General features: G+C 37.0%; 1 protein-coding gene across 13 annotated transcripts in view; it reads right to left on the minus strand.

Annotated features, from left to right (window-relative positions):
- Nucleotides 1–977: 977 nt before the first annotated feature.
- The window catches only part of TLCD4 (TLC domain containing 4), a 101,969-nt gene continuing 81,885 nt past the window's right edge, over nt 978–21,061 (minus strand). For all 13 annotated transcript variants that reach the window (XM_070268689.1, XM_070268687.1, XM_070268690.1 and 10 more), the window contains one exon: nt 978–6,853. In XM_070268689.1, the coding sequence (XP_070124790.1) occupies nt 6,535–6,853 (319 nt within the window). In that variant the 3' untranslated portion in view covers nt 978–6,534. The remainder of the gene's footprint in view (nt 6,854–21,061) is intronic.

The following is a 21,061-nucleotide window of genomic DNA, read 5'->3' on the forward strand; positions in this document are numbered from 1 at the left end:
GGTAGATGTAAAGAGGAAGGGGCTATTTGGCTGGGGTGGGGAGGACCTAGGAGCACTGTGCCATAGACACTAAGCTACTAGAGCAGGTGGGGTGTGCACGGGCCTTAGATGAAGAGTCCAATTTAGGGGCAACATCCAGGAACACCTGTCAGGTGATCAGTCACTAGCACGGGGACAAGTTTCAAATTGGCCATATCACTTATTATGTGCTGGTTCAAGGCCCACCAAAAGGAAGGGAAAGCAGTAAGTAGACTTTGAGAAAGACTAGAGACTAGGAGATTAAAGAGTGATGTCTTTGAGATGCCTGAGGTATGGGAGAGAGCACCCACTTACACTTGCTTTGAGGGGTGCTGAATTCTTGTAATTTTACCTATGGCTGATCTCCACTGACAGCTGTGACTGCTATTTTAATTCTGAAATTCAGCTGTTCTTTTGCCAGTCTTGACACATATTTTAGGCATGTTCTTAAGCATGACTCACGATATTCTCCAAAGGCCAAACCACTTCAGTATTCTATTCAGTTAGTGCTCCGCTTCCTGATCTACTGGATATTCTTGGACCAAGATGCAACATTAAGACCACAGGCAATTTGAGAAGGTAGGAATTCCAGCCGAGACATTGGGCAAAAAACACTAGAGACCACATGAGAGGCCTAAGGAACAAAGGGAAGGAGACTAAACTCACAACTGCCAAAGTCCTACTCAGTCTGAAAGAGCCCATTGATTGGATAGCACCATTCCTGCCACTAATGAGCATGACTAAAATGTTGGCTATGCCTTCTGATTTGCTACCAGGCTGGGACCTCGAGAAGAGAAGGAGGGGAAAAAAGGGGGAAGGGGGTAAACAAGCACCTTGAAGAATAAATATTAACTTTAGGATTCAGGTGCCAGGAGAGATGGTTTGATTTGAGGAAAGGAATTGTTATCATCAATCTATTCATTAATTACTATTAAAGTGTACATCTTACAGACTCGAACTTTTGCACTAAGTCATCGTGATTTTATTAAATTTTTTCACAAAATACAAAGCTTTGCACCACATTATAGTAGTGTCCTAACACAAGAAAATACCAAGGTTTCCATTGTGGAGGAAGGGGTGATTTATGTATATAGGATATTGATTTTATACACATTCTTAAAATTAACATTAAATAAAATTGTCATGACAAATGCCAACCTTGTATAACACGCAGATTATTGCTTAGAACTTGCATATACTTTAAAATCTCACACAAATAAAGTATACCAACATTTCAAAATTTTAAGGGAAGTACCTAAAGACATTTATTAAGCCCCTCAAATAAAGCACAACCAAAAACCAAAATGAAGAATATGAAATTGCTATTCTAATTGCTGATAAATCTGAGTAACACTGATTTGAAAGTTACCAAGTCTAACATTTTGTAAATAGAAGTTCTTCAGCCTTATGGAAATAAACTTTAGAAGGTGTGTTCTCAAAATGTTAAATGTATTTTGAAAGACTTCCAAAATCTTTATGACAATATTGTTATATATTCTCAGAAAAAAATTGTATATATATCACTATAGCTACTCACATTTACTGAAGTTTTCAAGTAACTTTTTCAAATTAAATCTATGTCCAAAAGTTAATACTGTTACAAATTCTAATTACCAAAAAAATCTCATAACTCATCCTAGTTACAAGTGAGTATTATCTATGCCAAAATTCCTTAAGTAAAAAGTAGACATAATCATAGTAGAAGCAAACCAAGCAAGAAACAGAAAAATATATAGCATATTTTATTGATAGTTATATTTTTAGGCTTCATTAACCAAGAAGTAGCAAATACCTTAATGCACATTTACAGAAAGAATTACATAAAGATATAAAGAAAAAAATTATAGATGACGATTAACGAGTTTCCAGCCAGAGGTATTGTACTTATATCTTTGAGATTTAGAAATATTTCTCATTGTTTTTGGTCTTAAATATAGGGCCTAATATCAAAACAGTCTACTGTTCAGGGGGAATCAGTGTAAACATTTCGATGCGAACAAACCAATCTTTTGCAGCTGCCTTCAGTCCTTCGCTGCTATCCAAAATATCTTCCGAAAAAGAATGACCTATCATCAAAGCAGGATGAAAAAAAAAAAAAAAAGCTAGTCGAGGCAGTTTGAGCTCTGGGCTAGAAAGGGATAGGGCTCAAGTCCTTGGATGTTGTACTTTGGAAAACACCTTGACTAATCCATTTGCTGGTAAGTTTGTTTCAGAAGAAACATGAGCAAAACTAAGCTTGCTCCATTAAAGAGCAGGACTCAACAAGGCTGCCTCAGACCACCACCCCCGCCTCACAACACAGAGCTACCTCAGGTCCTCTTCCTCCTGTCATGGGGGCTAAGGAAGAACATTTAGATAACTTAATGCCTACAATGAACCCCCAGCTGAAATATGTTTTAAAGCTCTTATTGCTAAACCAGTTTAAGAAAGAGACCACAGATGTTTCTCAATAAAACCATAACATTATTAGCTTTGCTTCATGTTGTAAACCACTCTTGTTAAATGCTAAATGGCTTCCTATAGCCTCTTAGTAAATCATGGTTTGCCCGATCACTACTTAAACTTACCGCAATGGTTTTTTTCAATGAAAGAACATACTTGTAAACTTTTAAACTTGCCACAATAGACGGGGAAGCTGGCAGGTATGGGGAGGCCTCAAAAGTTGACATAGAAAGGTGTCAATACAAGGGGGGAGGTGCTGATGAAGTCCTAAGGAGGAAGAGATGGAAGGGCTGGAAGGATTCAGAGAGAAAACTTCTAGATTGAGGGAGGAGCATCACAGCTTTTAGGGAACATCAGTCATGATGTCTCCTCCAACTCCACGTCCTGCTGGCTATTCATACGTGTCACGTGTGTTTAAGGTCAGAACTCACTTTCAGTAGGTTTAGTGCGTCTGTCGTCAACCAGCTGTGGTTAAGGCTGGGAAGGTGTGTGTGCACGCAGGGCCTCTCAACACAGTGAGACACAGGAGGCGGTCTCACTGCTGTGCCAGTTCGCACCCGCTGAGAAACTGTGCCACATTTCTGACGAAATTACACAAGTTTGCTTCTTATGGAATCCAAAACACATAAATATATAGTCTTCTACTAAGTATAAGTGATAATGTCAACAATTACGTGGACTTTTCAATTTCATCCAATAGATTAAACCACTTAAAGCCAATTCAAATGTATACTTACATATTTGGAGCTAAGAGTAACCTAGAAACTGAAATTTGTTCAAATATTTATTTTAATAATGTCTTTTGGAACATGTTTATTTCCTTTAAAAATGAAACAGAACAAACTTGAGTATTACAGCATACTTTCCCCTACATTTCTCCGTGAGAAGAATGTTTCTGAACACATGGTAACAAATGGTGTAACTAACAGTAAAGCTGGCTGCTCACACCAGTGAAGAAACATTTTCCAAATGCCCAATGCACCTCAGAGAAAGTGTACAATTTAAAAATTGGTACTTTAGCAAAAATTTGATTTGAGTCAAATAGATTACTAAAATTTAGAAAAGAATTTGATTCAAATACCTGTAAACTAGGCGGTTTTTAAAACTAGGCCTTTATAACAGTACTGGGTCATCCACAGTATATGAGTCCCTTAGGAATGGTACCCTTAGGAATGGTAAAGACATTATTTCTCTTAATATAGGGCTAATCCCTGAAATAACAAAATCAAACAGTTGGAATCAAAATTACATTTCAATTTACTATAATGTATCAAGACACAAAGCAGGAGTTAATTTCTTTGCACTCATACATAACTCCATGTTGAGGTTTAAACAAATGCAAATAATACATATTAAAAAGATTTTAGACACAAGAATGCAAACTCTATAAATTCAAGCTCATAATTTTTAAATTCTTCCAAATAAAATATCTAATGCAGAATCTATGTTCTTGCATACTAGTTGATTTTCATTCATTTTCAAAATTTTTTAATAATTTTTATTTTCTAATCTACTACACATTCAAAGAACATCTTTACAGTTACAGGTTGTCACTAATCTTTTTCTATAAAAATAGAGCTGCTTAAAAATTTGTACCAATTTGCTTTTATTTTCCATAAATACTTTAACAGTTGTTAAACATCGGAGTGCCTAATAGAATCATTAAATTAATCCACGTAGTCAAAATACTATGTAAAATGTCTCGCAAAAGTTTATCATTTATTAAATGAAAAATTCATCGTTTAGTAAATGATATGTTCTCTCTTTACTTGTTTCTTAGGTAGGTGGACACAATGACAGAACAGCAAAGTATAGCTCCTGTAAAGATCTGACTTGAAGTAGGTTGGCAGTTTGTGGTCTCTTTTCCATTTCATGTCTGTTGTATGCGGAAATATGTAGAATCTACCTTTGGATATTGAATCTGGATGCTGAATTAGCTGTCACACAGCCAGCATAAAATGAGAATTGCTGACCAAGGGAATAGCAAACTTGAGTTCAAAACATTGATATTTTTAATGCACTTATTTAATGAGCAGCAATACTAACGAAAGGTGCTGTCAATGAAAGTAAAAATTAAACTTTAAGCATGAAATAGCAACTAGAAAAACTGAAACTGCTATATGGAAACTCACTAATATTATAGCTTTATAATGTCATTATTTTGATGTTAGGTTTAAAGTCTCTGTTCAGAAACTATAGAAATATTCAGAGTCAAAAATATTTATTTTATGCTTTGTTTCTTTTGAAAGGAATGAATTTCCAAAATAGTTTTCTAATATAAATGCTTTTCTTTTAAAAAGCCAGTTTTCTTGCAAAAGAGCAAGAAGAGAACAAGATAAAACCACATGCTTTCCTACCCCCTCTATACAACCAATACATACTTAAGTGCCTATGATCTGGCAGGCACTAAATTATGTAACAAATCATCAATGCAATATTGGTAGCTTTAAAAACAAACACCTATATTTTACATTACTTTAAGTCCTTCAAAAATAAGTGTACCAAGTATAAGCCAATGAGCCTCATTTTATCATTTACTTATTGACTGAGATTTCAATTACCTTCCTTAAACGTTCTAAAATTTATCAGGCTCTATCTCTATCTGCATTGGACAGCCAAATCAAATCAAATAAAACCAAAAGTCTTGCTATATCCCGCTAGCCTCCCTTCATCATCATAACACAAACAATGAAAAAGAGTCAAACATTCTCCTTCAAACTGAGAAACTGAATGGATTAGATCTTTTCGTTTGGGTTCAACTAAATTCAAGTATTCACCACTGGTTAAAATAACTTTCTTTTTTTCTTAGGTAAGAAGAATCATAAAGTCAAGCACTTGAGAAAAAGAAATAAAGGCTCCAATAGCTAACTATATAATTCTATATTGGGGTTGCAAGAACGAAAGCAGAAGCAAGGATATACTCACACACAAAAACAAACAGGAAACCAGAGTCACCAGTCATGTATCGTCATATAAGACAATAATCCTGATCATCAGAATACTTGGATTAAATCATCTATTTTTTTCCTGTCCTTTAGGAAAGACAGAAATTCAAAGCACTCAAAGTGCTGACTAAGCAAGCATGGGTATAAACTGTGAGTAAAATATGAACGCTGACTGGTGTTTTTTGTAGTTTTGGTCTCATCAAGAAGAGGCCTACCTTATGAGCATGATACATACACACTGCAGAAGACACTGGTACTGATGATGTTGGGTTCTGAACTTAGGGGAAGTTTTGCAAATAGAAATAATATACTTGGAAAAAGCATAAGGGAAGCAGATAGAGACAGCAGTGTTAAAGCTTTTTTCTTAATGATTCCTCTTATTAGCCTAAATAGTCATCTATAACATGCATCTTTAGAAGGAGAAATTCATCTCTTAAGGAGCTCTATAAAATCTGTCTTAAGCTTTGCATAAAATAAAAAAGCAATAATCTGATAAAGTGCTAAAAATATAAATAATAAAGTGATGTCTGAAAAATGTAAAAATTCAGGAAGTATTTTCTATGACTGAATTAAATATTCCCAAAGCAAATAAAATACTTCATCCAATAGATGACAGTATAGCTAAATGAAAACTACATCATTCTAATATCCTAAGAAAAAGAACATTCCAACAATTTAGAAATTAAACCCTAAACAGGTATTGACAGCCATAGTAAGAAATGAGTGCAGTACAGCAAAATGTTGAGAGCTATTTACAGATTTAAAAGCAGTTCCCAATCTTTCAGCAAAATTGGTCACATAAAACAAAGTGTACCAAGTTAGCATAAGCATCTTTTCACAGAGAATACCAATGCAGGTTAACAGATTTCTGAAAAGATTCACCACTATAAGTTTTTATTTAAACCTTTAAGATTTTATCCATGCTTATAATGCAGATGAAAATCAGAAAACAAATCTTGGGATAAAAACTAAAAATTTTAGTTTCTCTGTTCCAAAGTTTAAAAAAAAGACACTGGAACCCTGGATAACAAGTATAATTAATAAAGAAGCATAAGAACATGCCAAGAATTCATCCTATCAGTAGATATAATGTGGGTAGTAGTGAAGTATGCTTATCAATAGCCCACTTTTAGTCAAGTTTTCCATTCTGAAGACTACTTTTGGCTTTCTCTTGTCTGATGAGAGAGACGACTTTGATGCACCCCCTTGAGATTTTGATCATCCACATGACATTCATCACATCCAAAACAACACAAGTACAGATCCAGGCACTTTGCCGTAAAAGTCCAAGCCTTACGTAGGCTTCTGTTCCAAACACAGAATAAATGTAGCTATAAAAAGGAGGGATCGGGGCAATCCGCACAATGAAGAACACCACCGTCATGAGTATTCCATTGATGACATTAGCCTTGGAAAATTTAGGATACTCCAAAGCTTCAAAGAACCACCTGGAAAAAAAGCAAAGAAATATCACATTTACTCTGCATCTCTGAGGATTAAACATTTTAATTTTAGTTTTTAAAATTCAGTGACCATCCCCCTAAGATTTATATGGAGAGGCAAAGGGCCTAGAGCAGCCAACACTATACTGAAAAAGAACAAAGATGGCAGACTCACACTTTTGGACCTACCATAAAGCTACAAGAATCAAGACAGCATGGCACCGGTGAAAGGACAAACAGAAGAACAGAATAAAGAGCCCAGAAATAGACCCACACAAATATACTCAACTGATTTTTGACAACAGTGTACATATGTTACACAAAAGTGAACTCAAAATGGACCACAGATTTCAACGAAAAATGCAAAACTATGAAACTTGTAGAAGAAAACAGGAAAAAATCTGTATGATCTTGGATTTGGTGATAGTATTTTAGATATAACACCAAAAGTACAATCCATAGAAGAAAATATTGATAAGTTGGACTGCAGTAAAATTAAAAACTTGCTCTAGGGGCCAGCCCCATGGCCGAGGGGTTAAGTTCGCGCGCTCTGCTTTGGTGGCCCAGGGTTTCACCAGTTCGAATCCTGGGCGAGGACATGGTACTGCTCATCAGGCCATGCTGAGGCGGCATCCCATATGCCACAACTAGAAGGACCCACAACTATGTACCGGGGGCTTTGGGGAGAAAAAGGAAAAATAAAATCTTTAAAAAAACAAACAAACAAAACTTGCTCTGTGAAAGGTACTGTAAAGAGAATGAAAAGACACCGACACACTGGGAATACATATTTACAAAATATATACCTATGACAAAGTACTTGAATCTAAAATATATAAATAACTCTCAAAACAATAAGGAAACAACCCAATTAAAACATGGGCAAAAGACCTTAAAAATCTTATCAGAGAAGACATACAGAAGGAAATTAAGCATATGAAAAAAAGTTCAACATCATTTATCATTAGAAAAACATAAATTAAAACAAGATACTACTATATATTTATTAGAATCACTAAAATCCATAAATCTGACAATATCAACTGCTGGAAAGCATGTGGAGCAAGAGGAACACTCATTCGTTGCTAGTGAAAATGCAAAATGGTAAAGCCACTTTGGAAAACAGTATGGAAGTTATAATGCTAAACATATTCATAGCATAAAATCCAGCAATCACACTCCTAGGAATTTTCCCAAAAAATCTGAAAATTTACATCCACACAAAAACCTGCATGCAAATGTTTATAGCAGCTTTATTTATAACCACCAAAAACTGGAAGCAACCATGATGTTATTCAATAGGTGAATGGATACGCAAATTTTGGTATACATGCACATCGTATCTACGTACATACTATGGAATACTATTCAGCAATAAAAAGGAACAAACTATCAATTCATGTAACAACATGGATGAATCTTAAATGCATATTGCTCAATGAAAAAAGTCCAAAAATGCTACCTACTGTATGATTCCACATATATGACATTCTGAAAAAAGCAAAACTATGAAGACAGAAAACACATCAGTGGTGGCCAGAGATTCGGGAAGAGAAGAAGAAGGGAGAAGAGGTGAAGCATAGGGGATATCTGAGGGTGGTGAAACAATTCTGTATGATACCGTAATGGTGGATACATGATGTTATGCATTTGTCAAAACCTATTGGACAGTAGGAAGAGTGTACCGCAAATTTTAAAAAATCAATTAGGAGGTTGGGGGATGCCAGGACATAATGTAGACTGTGACAAAAGAATCTAACTGCATTAGAAATACGTGACATAACCTCATTGAATGGAGTAAGGTAAAAATGGCTGATCTAGGTAACTTTCAAAATGAATGGAGACTGTAAGACTAAAGACAAAAGAAACTGTCCATAAGCACTGTACTCTAGTTGGTAAAGGTGTGTCTCATGGGGGATAGGCTAACCATTCTAAAACCATTAGACATGTATATTGGAATTTACCAAATAAGTAAATTTGTTTGATGGTGAAGTGGGGACCAGGTTTCTCATTGCTGGAGTGGAAAGTTACACACAGGTGAGTGAAGGAGGCGAGACTAATCCATATGATACTGGATTAGAGTTGGAAACATCACTATGAATTCACGTTTATCTTAATATAAATACATAGGTGGACATGCATAGAAATAATTATAGATAAGTGTGTATACACAGGTTAGGTACAGAAATAATGATGCCCCACTAGCAATGAGCAAACCCAGGGCCCAGATCTTGGTTTCTAATACCATTCTCCAATAAAAAGAACCAGGGCTCCTTGACAAATGGCTGATTCTAGAGCTTGGACAGAGAATACATAATATGAATCTAGAGTATTTTTTAGTGCCAGAAAGTAAGGAAGTGCTCAAGAAGCAAAATGATAAGGTTATGTCAAAGGGACACAGAAGCCAACTGAAAGAGCCTCCAATGGCAAAACCTATGATAATTTGAACAAAATAAATAACATAATATTGGATTAAAATCCAAAGCATAAAATAAATATCCATGAATCCATATAAGTGAATGAATGAATGATTAGGGGAAAAAAGATAAATATTTTGTGCAGAATAATTGCAAATAATTTCTGTAGACATTATACCCTCAGAGAGGTAACACATAACTCCTCACTCCTCAAGGTGGGGGGAGCTATGCATAGTGACTTCCTTCCAAAGAATTCAGTATAGAAGTCAGGTGGGGTGGAAAGAGTAACTTTAAAGTTTAGGGATGTGACAACTCAACCTCAGCCAGGTGAACAAGGTAAACATCATCAGTGATAAGTCATGTTTATAGCATGTAGTCCTGATACAATGCAATGAGAAAGGCACTTTACGTCTGTGGTCTTCTTTCAAAAACCCCATAACCCACATCTAATCATGAGAAAAACACGAGACAAATTCAAATTGAGAAATATTCTACAAAACACCTGAGCAGTACTCCTCAAAACTGACAAGGTCATCAAAAACAATGAAAGTCTGAGAAACTGTCACAACCAAGAAGAGTCTAACGAGATATGACAATTAAATGTCATGTGGTATCCTGGATAGGATCCTGGGATAGAAAAAGGACATTAGGTAAAAACTAAGGACCTTAATCTGAATATAGTAGGACTTAGTTAATAATAATGTGTCAATAATTCTTCATTAATTGTGACAAATGTACCATACTAATGCAAGATGTTAACAACAGGAAAAACTGGGTGTAGGGTATATGGGAACCCTCTGTATCATCTTTGCAACTTTTCTGTAAGTCTAAAATTATTGTTAAATAAAAAGTTTGTTTTTAAAAAATTCAGTGAGCATTTGCTCTATTTTACTTTTTCCTCCCTAAAAAAAACCACCTTGCCTAATTTTACCTCATTATTTTAGAGGTTAAATTGTAAATGTAGTAAAATATATCCATGTATCTTAATACTCAACTTGACTGAATTAGGCATGACTAAGCTAGAAACTGCTAAATCTCAGAAACTAAAAATTAACTGTTAAAAACCTTAAAATGTTAAGAGATTAAAAGATAAATAGGAATAATTTTTAGGATAAGAAATGTATTACAATTTATAAGTACATGTAGAGGGAAAGAGAAGGGCTACAGAGATAAACCCACACATCTATGGAGAGCTAATTTTTGACAAAGGAGCCAAGAACATACAATGGAGACAGGAAAGTCTCTTCAATAAAGCATGTTGGGAAAACTGGGCAGCCACATGCAGAAGAATGGAAGTAGACCATTATCTTACACCATACACAAAAATTCACTCAAAATGGATTAAAGACTTGAATGTAAGACCTGGAACCATAAAACTTCTGCAAGAAAACAAAGGCAGTACACTCTTTGACGTCGGTCTTACCAGCATATTTTCAAGTACCATGTCTAACTGGGCAAGGGAAACAACAGAAAAAATAAACAAATGGGACTACATCAAACTAAAAAGCTTCTGCACAGCAAAGGAAATCATCAACGAAATGAAATGACAACCTAACAATTGGGAGAAGATATTTGCAAACCATATATCTGATAAGGGGTTAACATTCAAAACATACAAAGAAATCAGACATGTCAACAACAAAAAAACTAACAACCCACTTTAAAAATGGGCAAAAGATCTGAACAGACATTTCTCCAAGGAAGATATACAGATGGTCAACAGGCACAGGAAAAAATGTTCAACATCCTTAACTATCAGGGAAATGCAAATCAAAACTTCAATGAGATATCACCTCACTCCCATCAGAATGGCTATAATTAACAAGACAGGAAACAGTAAGTGTTGAAGAGGATGTGTAGAGAAGGGAACCCGTACACTGATGGTCAGAATGCAAACTGGTACAGCCACTATGGGAAACAGTATGGAGATTCCTCAAAAAATTAAGACTAGATCTACCATATGATCCAGCTATTCTCCTGCTGGGTATTTATCCAAAGAACATGAAAACATGAATGCATAAAGATACATGCGCCCCTATGTTCATCACAGCATTATTCACAATAGCCAAGACTTGGAAGCAAGCTAGGTGCCCAAAAAGGGGCGAATGGATAAAGAAGATGTGGTATATATACACAATGGAATACTACTCAGCCATAAGAAATGATGAAATCTAGCCATTTGTGACAACATGGATGGACCTTGAGGCATTATGCTAAGTGAAATAAGTCAGAAGGAGACAGTCAAATACCATATGATCTCACTTATAAGCAGAAGACAAAAACAACGACAAACACACACAGAGAAACAGAGATTGGATTGGTGATTACCAGAGGGGAAGGGGGAAGGGAGGAGGGCAAAAGGGGTTAGGCACATGTGTGTGGTGATGGATTGTAATTAGTCTTTGGGTGGTAAACATGAGGTAATCTACACAGAGATGGAAATGTATAATGATGTACACCTGAAATTTATATAATGTTATAAACCAATGTTAACAGAATAAAAATAAATAATTTTTAAAAAAGAAAAGAGATGGGCTAGATTATTCAAGCTAATTAAAAGAGAATCTACTTAGGCAGTAATGGTCAAATTAATAAAATAATATCACAAATAGGAAAAAGTCACTGAAGCAGTAAAATCAACATCCCTTGTTCTCATCCAGATCTCCTGTCTTCCAGCCTTCTCTACTCCAAAGACTTCCCCTTATCCTCAATCATTCATTTCTTTGACTATATGGTGGCCTTTGGATTACTCAGAAATACTAACCTCTAATAACCCAATCCTTTCTAATCACAACTCTTAGCATCCCACATCTCACTGTACCCAATTCCACCTAAACCTCTTCTTTGACCTCTCAGCTCCCAAATCCCTCATCATCAGGCTCCAGACTTTTATTTACTTCCTTTCCTATCTACCTTAACTCAGTGAACTTCAGAACACACACAAGAGCACCTCAGTTCTCTTGCCACTGCACCTATCCCACCCTCCCTGCCTATCTCCAACCTCTCATCAAGCCAGCTTTCCTTAAGCAGTTTCCTATACAGTGAAGGTGAGTGCTGCGCCCTGCAGTCAGAGTGCCTGAGTTCAAAGCCTGCTTCAGCGACTTAGCAGCTGTGTGGTCTCACCTCTCCCTGTTATTGATTTCTATGTCTCAATTTTATCTCTACAAAATGTGGATAATGACTGTACCTGCCTTACATCCTACAACTGTTATGACACATAGTAAGAACTCCACCATACTGAGCTCAATAAATAGCTATTACTACTCACCGATATTGACAGTAAGATAAATGGCACAAATATAATTTAAAGAGACCTGAAATTCAGCTGAATTCTCAAATTTGCTTGATGTCCCTTTTACTTAACTCCACATTCTCCACAGAATTGCTTCCAAATCTGTCTCGCTATTCAAGTCACTTCCCTTCCTCATTCACTTCTCCTTCTCAATCCCATCAGAGGAACTGGCCTCTTCTACTGCTGAGATATTAGAGTCTGTCAACCATGAATTCCTCAAACTCTGACCCCAAGGTCTGAAAACTTCTTGTCAGGCCCCTTTCCCTTTATACTCAGATAAAGAGGTTTCTCTTGCCCTCTCCAAGGCTAATTGCTTCTCTACCCATGCTCTGGATCTCACGCTACCTTCTGGGACTTTAGTCCATCAATTATCCCCTTTCCCTTTCTCCGTCTAGTTCCCCATCTATAGACTGATTCTCCCAAATCCAAAAAGCTCTCCTTCTCTGGTTGTCTTCCCTATCAAATTTTTCTAAGGAGAAGTCAACAGTGTATTCACAGACATTTTTGCTATACTTCACAACCCAGTACAACATGACTGCATTCCCCTACAAAAGAAATTGGTCATCAGTAGCTTCCCCCTAACCAACAGAGTGGATTTTTCTTAGCCTTCGTCCCAGGTGACCTTCCAGTAGCATACCAAAGGTCTACCATAACACTGCCAAGCATCACAATTCCCTCTCTCCTCTCTTGATTTCCATGACGCTATTTCCTCCTGATTCCCTAACTGCACTTCTCAGTCTCCACTTCCTCTGCCTGTCCCTTAAATATTTGCATGCTTCTCAAGGGCCATTTTCTCCTATATGCTCTCTGAAGGCCATTTCATCCATTCTCAGGGGCTCAACACCCTGACACAAACCTCTGGTTTCAAGTCCTCTCTTAAGCTCTACTTGGAGTTCCATATTTCTAATTTATTGCTGGGCATCTTCACCTGACAAATCATAAATTCTCAAATATGCCTAAAACTCAACACACATAAAACCAATACTCTATTCCTTGCCTATCCTCCCACTCCCCATTACCACCTGTTTCTCTTCTGATCCTCCCAATCTTAATCAATGGCATCACCATTGACTTAGTCATCCAAATCAGAAACTTGGAGTCATCCTAGACTATACCTAGAGTCTGTAACCAAGTCTTGTCCATTTTATCTCCTAAAATTCTTTGTTATCCTTCCCTGTTTCATTCCATTTCCACTGCTGCCATTATGATTTTTGGTTCTCAGCATCTCTTACCTAGATGACTACAATAACCCAACTGGTCTCCTTTGACTCTACCTTTCTAGCCTTTTCTCTTTGATGCCACAAGTCCAACACTACCAGCCCAGACTGCTTCTCCAAGCACATCCTCAACTTTCCAAATTTTTGATTGTCTGAAAAGGTGATTATCTACAAATCCAGACTTAGAGAACTTCTCCTTTGGCTTAACTATGCAATCACTATATCTATCTTCTGCCAATTTTTCACTTGACTAGTGCCTGGTCTTTAAGTCAGTCTCTTTCAAAGGAAAGAACTCATATATTATATTCAAGGTGAAGTAATATTTCTATAATTATCCTTATCTTCTTCTCTCATGTCAGAAGGACTACTAATTTCATTGGCATATACCTCTTTTTACCTAAATAGAACACTCGTTCATTCCAACAAATAAAGGCTAACAGTCTATGATAATATGTATTGAAGCTGAGAGGGAAAGGAGCAGTAGGAAGGAAGACATGCATGTGGGAAGGAAGGAGAGAAGGAAAATGCTATCTTTTACCCACCATCCACAGTTATTATTAAGACAGGCATAAAGGAAAAGAAAGCAAATTACATGAGTTTGTGATCTCCCCCCCACCCCGACCCTGACCCCATAGAGAAAAATCTGTCTTTGGTCATTTAGCACTTCTTCCTCCCCCCTCCCTTCTAAAGCAACTTGAACCTTTGAAGTAAGTTTCCTGGGAATAAATTGTGCAGTGTGGTACTCACTACAAACAGTGTAAAAACAAGGTGTTATCTGGTCTAAATCACATTTGGAAAGAGGAGAGGGGGCTACCTGCTGGCAGAGAAAGAAAGAAAAAAAGTGAGAAAACAGGATGGAAGCAAAGAATCAGTCCCTACATGGTACTGGTTGGTGAGTTGTAGGAGTTGGGAGGTGACAGTCAGAAATCTGAGTGAGCCTTGGGAAAGCTGCAGGGTCCAGGAGATATTGTGAGTTCAAGAGGAATGAAGAGAATTTTAAGAAGTGCTGCTGTGAGTAACAAACTGGATCTTTGTTGACATCCTTGGAAAAACTTCAATAAGGATTTGGATGCTGTACTGTTTCTGGGACTCTACACAGAGACTGGGCTGTGAGCTGACCCTAGTTATATCTTGGTGGCAAAGGTAACTCTTTCAGGCATGTAAACATTTGTATTTAATAAATGTTAACTCTGAAAATTTAGGAGTCCAAGAACTTAATTTTAGAAAAGTTGGCTTCCACTCCAATATTATTTTGGTTCCCCATCTACTTCTAAACTACTCCTTCATTGTTTCTACTCTTCCTTCTCTTATTCCCCAATACCAGACATTCAATTTTATCTTTTAAATATCATCTTTTCTCATGGCTTCCAGTGTCACCTCTATTTGATCACTCCAAAATTCCTCTCTCCACCTCTTGGTACATTTTTACTCGGATGCTCTGTTTGTCTTCTTACCCAACAATTCCAAACCAAACTCATCGCCTTTCTTCCTACTCTTTCTAATTCCTCATCTCTTTTATTGGGCCCATTCCTCTGGGTCCAAAGTCGAACTTATCTTAAACTTGTCCCTTTTCTCTACCTCTAATTTCTTATCCATTGCCAATTTCACATTTTCTTCTCTCAAAATCTCTGTTTTTTCATCTTCTCTCTATCCCCACAGCCTAATTTGGACTCCCTATTTATTTTCTGAACTAATGAAATGACACCATTCATTCATACAACTAAGAGCTATATGCTAAGCTCCTATCCCAACCTTTTGCCTCCAGTCTTACAATCAACCTATGCTACAAATACCAAAAACTAGAATTACTCACTGTTATTTTCAGAATCTCTTTCTTCATGATAATACATTCTCACCATCCACCGGGTCAAGTTCAGTCAGCTCTCTCTGGCACTCAATACCCTCTGTGTCTGTCTACCCTCCTCCTAGGACATACTCTTTGATCCTACAAGTCTATGCAGTCTCCCTTTTACACAGCATGTTTATTCCACTTTTCAAAAACTTATGTTCATTCCTGTCTCCTTAAATTGAGGGCCTCCTCTCCCAATCTACTTCTAAAAACAATCCTAAAAATTTTGAGAATATGTCCCACCTTCTCTGTGACGCCTTGTATGACAAATGTCAATCAATAATAGGTCTCCAAATGTGGTCTGCAGACCTCTAAGGCCTTGAGGGGGTGTATAAGGGAAAAGTATTTTCATAATAACACTAAAATCTTATCAGCTTTTTTCATTGTGCTGACTTCTATACTGACGGTGCAAAGCAGTGGTAGATAAAACTGTTGGCGTCTCAGCACAAACCATGGCAATGGCACAAAATGGCAGAGTTGCCATTGTACTCTTTACCACCACACTTACAGTTAAAAACTAAAAAAAAAACCAGTTTCACTGAAGAGTGCCCTTGAAGACGTAGTAAGAATGATTAATTTTATTAAATCATGACCTTTGAGTACATATCTTTGTAATATCTGTGTGATAAAATGGATATACACATAAAGCACTTTTGCTGCAAAGGACAATGGTTGTCTGGAGGAAAATCCCTTGGAAAATGATTTCAATTGTGAGCTAAACTATCTGCTTTTTCCATGTAACACCATTTTTACTTGAAAGAATGACTGACAAACTATGGTTATTTAGACTTGGGCATATGGCAGGCATTTTCTCAAAAATGAACAAAATGAGCTTGTCAAATCAAGAAAAGCAACTGACAGTATTCACTGCCAATAACAAAATTTGAACTTTCAAATGAAAATCAGAATTTTGGAAAATCCGTATCTGCCACTGCAAGTCTGACAGCCTCCCAATACTTACAGACTCTCCTAATAAGATCAATGGTGATACTAATTAATGTGGGTTTTTTATATTATCTAATAAATGCATCAACATTTGGAATCCCTACATAACTCAGTGAACCAATATTTTCCAAATGACTAAGGCATGATGATCCAAAATCATGCTTAGGTAAAGATTCAAAGCACAGGAGAGACCAGCAGACTTGAATGTTGACTGTAGGAAAGTTCATTGGTATGGTTTCAGATTCCACATTTAACTAACCTTTAAGAAACTATCTCTTGGTATATCTTGGTGTAGTATTAAAGAAGAATATCCACAATCATTTGAAAAGGCTACTAAAATACTCCTCTCTTTTCGTACTACATTATTAACTCTGAGAGGCCAAATTTTTCTCATGTATTTCAACCAAAACATTTCATAACAGACTGAAAACAGAAGCAGACGTGAGAATCCAGCTGAATTCTATCATGCTAGACATTAAAGAGATTATCAAAAATGTACAACGGCATTGTTCTCACTAAAATTTTTTCATTTCGGCAATGTAGTTATTTTTCACAAAAAACCATTACGTTAACATGAAATATTATTGTCAACATTAAATGAACTAATAAATATTTTTTAACGTCTCAGTTTTAATTTCCAATCTGGTAATTGTCGACAGATGTAACACACAGAGAAAAAGAAGTTCATTTAGGTCCTCAATAATTTATGAAATCAACAAGTTTGAGAACTACTGTTTTACACCATTAATAAATGCCAGCACCTACTTTCCTGCCCTTTCTCACAGAATGTCTTACCTTACTCACTCGTTATTTTATAATTTTAAGTCTTATTTTCTCAAACGTAGACATGATGTCAGATGCTATACTTGAAGCTCCCTGAAGGCAGGGCCTGGGCCACTTAGGTGCTGAGGAGGTATGCAATATACACTGAGTTATCACGTTAAGGAGCTTAGTTACAAAGTTTTTATAAGGTAACTAATTTTAACAGGAATTCATAAATACGTCCTCTTAACAGGTGAGGGCATTTAGGCAAGACAGAAGTTATCACCATTAAATTATTTTTCACAAAAGAAATCTGATGCATGAGCATAACAGCAGCAGAAATTTAATGGAAGAGCAGGTGCCTCAGCACTATTTCAATTCTCTTTTACTCCATACCCCACCACACGCATCCCATGTGCCTTCTTAAATTACACAAGGGTTTAAAACAGAGAACCTAAAAATACCACAAATTATAAAGAAAACAACTATGGAAAACTCTAACAGTGCTTAAATAACTGTGTTCAATTTTGTTATAATCTTCTTGCTGCTCCATTATATCATCATTTCTTGTTTGCATTCCAACCCCACTTCTCATTTTCTTAATTTAAAAAAACTTAGAGCTTTTACATAAGATATAGTATAACTTTTTCCTATAAAATTAAAGAATAAACTCAACTATCTCTAATCTCATGATTTTTCATAAAGAGTCTCAAACAAAAAACAAATCGAAGTTCCTCTAAGTGTCAAAGTTAAGTTTCTCCTGCTTTCAGTCTCATAATCTGAATCAGATTCAAGAGACAGAAGCTGCTAAAACTTAACTGATCATCTCTTGGGAATCATTCATTCAAAAAGCAATCAAATGGCTACTGTGTGCCAGACAATGTGTGAACACTAGACCATGCAAAGTTTAACAAAATTTGGCCCTTGACTTAATGAAAGGAAGAGATAAAGAAGAAACAGAAAAAAGGGAAAGAACTTTACAACAAAATACATTCATCGTAATGGTATAACTGTATGTCGCTATCATGGAAGCACAGGGACACTCAACCCAGCCAGAAAGAGATGGGGTTTAGTGATGGAAATGATCCTTGGGCTGAGTCTTGATGGATAGAAGAGCCAGGAGGCCTTTCCAGTGATGGGCAAGCTGGAGTAAGAGGAGATTTTTGAGGGAAGATGTGGCAGAAAGAGACAAAACAGCTCCACGTGGAGAGTTTTCTGTGTCACATTAAAGAGTCCGTATTTTATCCTGGAAGCAGCAGGAGCCACTGAAAGGATTCAACATTCAGCTGCATGTTCATTGTTGTGTTTTAGGGAGGTTACCATGGAAGATAATAATACAGAAGGGAGGGGAAAGGGGAACAGGACTGGAGGCAGGGAGATGGCGTAGAGCAGGGATCAGCAAACCTCTTCCATAAAGAGCCAGATAGTAAGCGTGAAATGATAGGCTTTGGAAGCCATATAGTCTCTGTCTCGACTAGTCAACTCCGCCATTGTAGTACAAAAGCAGCCATGGTAGACAGATAACAATGGCTGTGCTCCAATCAAACTTTATTTAACAAAAACAGGCAGCAGGTTTGGCCCTCGAGCAGTAGTTTGCTGACCTCTGGTCCAGAACAGCACTATTCAAAAGAAATTTCTGCCATAATGAAAATGTTCTATAGATAGACTACCCAATTCAGCAGCCACTAGCCACACGGGGCTAGGAAGTACTTGAAATATTATAAGTTAGACTGAAGAACTGAATTTTTGATTTTATTTAATTTTAATTAAATTAAATGTAAATAATCACTTGTGGCTACTCTATTGTGCGATACAGGGTTAGAGGCCGGTACAGTCTAGGTAAGAGATGATGAACCAGGGCACTGGCAGCAGAAATGGAGAGGAGGTGGCATAGGCAAGAAATATTTAGGAGGTGGTAGCTAGGACCTGGTAATGGACCAAATATGAGTGAGGGAGAAACAGTCAAAGATGATTCCCACATGTCCAGCAGAGGTAACCGAAAGAATGGCTGGGCCACATGCTGAACGAGAGAATCTAAGAGAATACAGAAGGAAATACGTTGCATTCCATTTTAGACATATTGAATTTGATGTGCCACCTGGAGGAGAAAACTCTTGACTATAAAACAAAGAAGTAGGTAATATTAAATATGTTCTTTTTATAGAGAAAGTGACTGTAGTATAGGGATGTTAAAAAAAAACTTGTTCAAGGTCATAGCAAGTAAGTGGTAGGGCTGAAATGCAACTTGAGTTCATCGGATTCTAAAGCTTATGCATAGTCCATTACACCAAGATGAGCAAATAGGTAATAGCTGAAACCTTAAAAGTAGAAGAACTCACCCAGGGAGAAGTACAGGGAAGATCCAGAAGAGAGCCCTGGAGAACACCAGTATTTATGGCAGTGTCTCTTACGAAGAAGATGGAGAAGGGGTGGGGAGAAACACAAGAATCAGGTGAGTGCAGTGCTGTGAAAGCACAGGGAGTTGGGCATTAGAAGAAGGAGTTGATCAACAGCATCAAGTCCACAGAGAGATACACTAAGACAGGCACAAACAGAGTTCTTTGGATTTTAAAACTGGAAGTCTAATGAAACTGGAAGCCTCTAATGAAAGAGTTCCAGCAAAATGACAGAGGAGGAAGCCTGATTTTAATGAGCTAAAGAGCAAAAAGATATGACAAAGTGGAGAAATCAAATATAAGCTATGCACTTCCAGTGTTTACTGGGTTTTGGCATAGTGAAGATACACTACATTTAGCACTTACTGAACATATAATGAATGACAAGCACTATGCCAGGCGCTCTATCTATACAATCTCATTGAATCTTCACAATACACTGTGAGGCCTGTAGGTATCATTATCTTTGTTTTATAGATAAGAAAACTGAGGTTCGGAGAGGTTAAATAATCTTCCACTCATACACAATGGTAAGTGGGAAAGCTTGGATTTGAATCCAGATCTTTTAACTTCAAAGAAGACACTCTTTCCTGTATACTTGCACATTATCAGAGTCTTGGAGGATTGCAGAAGAATTATTTCTCAAGAACATCTAAATGGCTAAGCACAAGGAACAGATTATCTTCTTGAAAAAATAAGATTACAACACATGAAAAACTGGCAAACAAAATAACACCCTATAGAAGTACTTGGGAAAGAAAAGGTTAAGCAACAGATCTGCAGCCATTCTCCCCTGTATTGGGGTGGAAGGATCTCCACCCCCTTGGCAAGGAAAAAAAGACAGAAAATCAGGCTAATTGCCTGGTAAACAGACTAATGATAGATCTCCTGATAAACAGACCAATGGTATCTGTAGCAGGAGAGTCTTCTTCAACGGAAGACCTTTAGCAGTCTAGGATTGCTTATGGTAAATGAACTTGGAATGTACGGATTTATGGGGACTGACCCATCGGGGAATGTTACATAAGTTATGTAACCATCTGAGTATTAAATAGAGATGTTTCATAATCAAGAGAGCTCCTTCTACATCAGCGATGTGAACTACACATACTTCTTAGGACCTCATAGATCACCTTATTTGAGTATGTCCAATGGAAAAAGGACCTAGGGAGCTATGTTGATAGTCCTGAACATCTCCCTGCCAGTGACGCGTGATTACCCGTATCCTTGAGATTATCACTAAGGCTTGATACAGGGTATGTTCTCCAACTCACATGATTCTGATGTGACATTTTCCCTGTACCAGGTCACAGAAGGCTCCATGTATTCATGGGAG

This window comes from Equus caballus, chromosome 5, assembly GCF_041296265.1.
Source record: "Equus caballus isolate H_3958 breed thoroughbred chromosome 5, TB-T2T, whole genome shotgun sequence".
NCBI classification, from domain to species: Eukaryota; Metazoa; Chordata; class Mammalia; order Perissodactyla; family Equidae; genus Equus; species Equus caballus.